General features: G+C 42.3%; 1 protein-coding gene across 1 annotated transcript; it reads left to right on the top strand.

The window, feature by feature from the left end:
- Window positions 1-1874: 1874 nt before the first annotated feature.
- Window positions 1875-3231, top strand: LOC147614551 (uncharacterized). Its single transcript, XM_086780557.1, has one exon. It carries the CDS (start codon window positions 1972-1974, stop codon window positions 3229-3231), a length of 1260 nt encoding a protein of 419 aa, XP_086636683.1. The 5' UTR covers window positions 1875-1971.
- The last annotated feature ends 1115 nt before the right edge of the window (window positions 3232-4346 follow it).

Genomic DNA, 4346 nt, shown 5'->3' with positions numbered 1-4346 from the left:
TACACCATTAAGTCCTTCATGGCTTCCTCCATCTCATTTGTCTTGCCTCGAACTTCCCAGAGTTTGGATTTAGCATCAGGAATAGGAAAACTTTGTTTAGATTGATGTAATAACTTAGAGTAAGTTATGTGAATGTTGGATATAATATTTACTAACCAATGCCCGCACCTCCCTTAAACAGGGCTACTATACATAATTGTGTGCACCTGAAATGACAAGGATTATAAATTTAAATGAAATCTCCATACCAGATCTTCTTTGTTCAGTACAATGTTGGGAGAAAATACATTTTCCAAGCATTACAGAGTCTTTTTTCTGTGGATTCAAGAGAAAATTGTAATTTGAACAAGATCTCCCTTTTAAAGAGGAAAATGCAATTTTGAATAAGCATTATCTTCAGGCTGTAATGGAATTTCTAGAGAAAAATGTAATTTTGGAAAAGTATTGTCTCCAGACTGTAATGGAATGTTAAGGAAGATCCTGTATTTCGAATAAGAAATTCTCTTTTAGAAGTTTTTTTTTAAAAAGTTCTCTAGGCTATTTTTTTTTCCCAAAAAGAAAGAAAGAAAGTACCTACTACTACCGGACATCGTCTACTTGAACCTGAAGGCCAGGCACCGATGTAAGATTTCACATCAGCATCCCTCTCTGTTGTACGACAACGTTTCAAGCATGCAAAACCTAAATTCCTGCGAAGGCCCTCTCAAGGGCTTCAAGCCTTCATGATCCAAAGGGATCTTCACAAAGCCCAACGGTAGAACCTATGCACTAGTGCTTGTTTATTTGAGATGATCGACAAGGACACTCCTGCACAGAGAGCTCGGTGAGCAAGGAGATCTTGAGCACACAGGTTTCTCCCCTCAATGTGGATTTTTGTAGTCCTTAGGTTGTGGCCCCTGTCATGTCCATATTGGCTTCAATAACACAAAACATGTCAGGGTTTTGATTTAACTCTGAACTCGCAAGAGCCGTCGCCGTCCTCTCTCTTTCTCTTCAAAGTTCAGCAAAATGTGAACTAATATAGCTAGCTAGCACATTCGCATTGGATTAACCCTCATTGTCAAAGTTCAATGCATTCTAACCTCAACATCTCCATGGACCGCTTAAATTAATAGACCAGAGTAAGAGTTTCCACTGCAGTGACTGATCGGTAAGCTCTCTCTCTCTCTCTCTCTCTCTCCAGCCCCGTTTGCTTAATCAGTCGTAGTGAAGTGCCTTACAACTTCCTATGTTAATCTCTCTCTCTCTTTCTCTCTCTCTCTCTCTCTCTCTCTCACACACACACACACACACACAGTCCAGAGCCATTTCTTACAGCCTTAGTGAAGTGCCTGCGCCCTTGCAACCTCTTATGTTAAGCGCTGATCTCTCTCTTTCTCTTTTTCTAACCTCCTTTCATGAAGCGTCTTGCAACCCCTTCTGTTAAACTCGCTGGTAAGCAGAGCCTCCAAGGTCACAGCTGTTCTCTTGTAGAAAATAAAGTTAGGCCATCCGGCACAGAATGGTGTCTTCATTAAACCGCTCGCAGCTAGCTACAGTAGTGCTCTAATGTAATAATATGATACATTGTCTTGCAGGATTTAGTCCATCACATTTGTTTCTCTTCATCAGTTACCACAACTCCAAATCTGATGTGCACGTGCTTCCTACCGCCACAGAATGCAAGGTAAATGTCTTTTTCTGCGGACAAGTTTATTTATGTTGGGCTTGTAGTTTTAATTGCTTCTGAGGAGTCTAGCTTCTAGGACCGATTCTTGCATTTGCACTGTGCAGTTCTTAAGAACCTCTCGCATAACGGTAAATAACTTAATATTTTGCAATCGAAAATTCTTCTCACATGGACGAATGTGTCTGATTTGGTTGGATGCAGTTAGCTACCTACTTTAACTGCTACTTGGGCAGCTTTGTTAGCTTATCTGTCGACCAAGCTTGCTGCTTGTTTTGGCAGTACACCTCTTGATTCTATACAACATGGAAGAGCATGGCTCTCGTGAAGTAGATCAAAATGAAAGGATGGCTCTCAAGTATCCAGCTGGGGTTGAAGGCTCCCCCTCTCTTGCACTGCATGACCGCCCTCAACAGCAGCTAATTATTTCACCATATCCCAGCCAATATCATCCAAAGCATTACCCGGAGAAGTGTTGTGTATTGGCAAATAGCAATGTAGATGCCCAGATTCGGGGCTCAACTCAAAGCTCTGGCGAGCTTAATGCATACCCTCTGCTGCATATCAGATGTACTGGAGACATTATTCTCGATTTAAGCTTAGGTTGGTCCAACCCACATGCTAATGTAGCTGCTGCAGCTCCTCCTGATTGTGTTGCGGCAGCAAGCAGCGAGCAATCGCTGGAGGACAGCACAGGCAGTATTACGGAGCTGGACAAAGATAATGGCGGTTTAGCGGCGCGCGCTTCAGCCTCCGCTATAAGCAGCTTCAGCTCAAGCGCCATAGAGCGGGAGAACAGCAGCAACAACAGGTTAAATACCCAACTTTCGAGCAACATTCGTAACGTGGAAGAAGTTGATTTGTCAACTCCAACAAAGGTTGGACACCTGGTACTCCAGGGGACCGCTACATCATCAAATCCAGCTTCAGCAGAGAAGGTGTTTCCTTGCAAGTTCTGCGACAGGAGGTTTCACACCTCGCAGGCATTAGGCGGCCACCAAAATGCACATAAGAGGGAAAGGCTGGTGGCGAGAAGGGGCTCCAGATTCGCAACGCCCTACTTTGGTCGCGTGCAGCAGTCGCAGCTCGCGAGTGAGCCGAGTACTCCGTTTATATACATGGGCAACCGCTCCCTGGGCATCAAAGCCCACTCTCTCATGGCGGCTGCGCCTGGTATGGAGCACTCTTTCCCACGAGCCGGACACAGCATGAACGTGAAGATGTTGCCCGGCCCAGCGCCCGCGCAACACGGGTGGTCGAGAGCTATTATTATGGACCCGCAGCAAGACGTGGCGAGGTGTTCTGCGCCGGGCCAAGACTTGCTGCAGCGCGTGCACGCCGCCGCCGCTGCAAGGTTCGAAGCGCAACTTGCGGGGTTTGGGTCTTCTGCTGCTGCTACAGGTGGGCATCATATTCCCAGTTCCATGCTTCATGACGATGCACCTCCTAGTGGCCTTTACCACCACATGTACGCCAACAATTGGGCAAAACCTCCTCACTCCCCCATGCCCTCCTTTCTACCCGAGATTGATGCTCCCATTGTGGACCTTTCTCTTCGTCTATAGCTCATCCCCTGTATTTTTGTTTTAGCCAGTTATGATGTTCATTTTGTATTCGAACCTGGCTACTACTATTATGTTTGTACATAACTAATTTATGTTTTGATCCTTTGTATATATATATATATATATATATATATATATATATATATATATAATATAAAGGGAAGTAGCATCTGGCGGTGCATCATTTCGAACTTTAGCCAGTTATGATGTTCATTTCGTATTCGAACCTGGCTAATACTATTATGTTTGTACATACCTAATTTATGTTTTGATCCTTTGTATATATATATAAAATATATAATATAAAGGGAAGTAGCATCTGGCGGTGCATCATTTCGAAAGAGCTCTTTTTTTCTTGATTGTTTCAAAGGTTCCAATGCCTTAAAAAACCTCTAACGGCTCCCATCTTTTTGTTGATAAAGTTGGCAAGCCCCTTAAATTCATCTAGACTTTGAGTCAAAGGCCATACTAGACCTAAAATTTAGATGGCTGTTATGCCCCCTTTTTGTGCATTTTGGCAGTTAAAAAAAAACATAATTCTGTATATATGAGCTACTTTTGAAAAATGGGACACAAAGATAATTTCTATATGTTTGTAGTTGATTAAATTTGAAGCTATATTTTCAAGTTCAAGTACATTTTTAAGACACTTGAACTTCACATCTCCTTTCACTAATACCTATGGGACAAGAGGCATTGTTGAAATACAATAATAAAGGATTTTTTTTGTTGAGCGTTGCTTAGCATTACTTTTAGCGACAAATCATCACTACAACTGCCAGGCATCACTTGGCAATAGTTTAGGCAACCTACATTGTTATGAGTATATGTAGCTTAGCAACACTTTTAGCAACCTACATTGCTATGGGTATATGTGGCTAAGGGATGCTTGTAGCGATGCACCCAACCTATATCCATCTCTTAAAAGTCAATATTAGATAAAATGGGAAAAATCCCTCAAAATGGGAATGTATTTAAAAAATTTGTTTTGGCCATAACTTAAACATGCAAACTCCAAATTTGTCGGACAAAGTAGATCTAGATTCTACTTTTCAAGCTCTTTCCAATGATATGTCACATGAATATGTTTTGACAAACTTTTGGATGAGTTTACC

Source organism: Cibotium barometz, chromosome 42 (assembly GCF_041138505.1).
Source record: "Cibotium barometz isolate CiBa-2024 chromosome 42, ASM4113850v1, whole genome shotgun sequence".
In the NCBI taxonomy this organism is placed as follows: Eukaryota; Viridiplantae; Streptophyta; class Polypodiopsida; order Cyatheales; family Cibotiaceae; genus Cibotium; species Cibotium barometz.
This window is presented reverse-complemented; position numbering and strand designations above follow the sequence as displayed.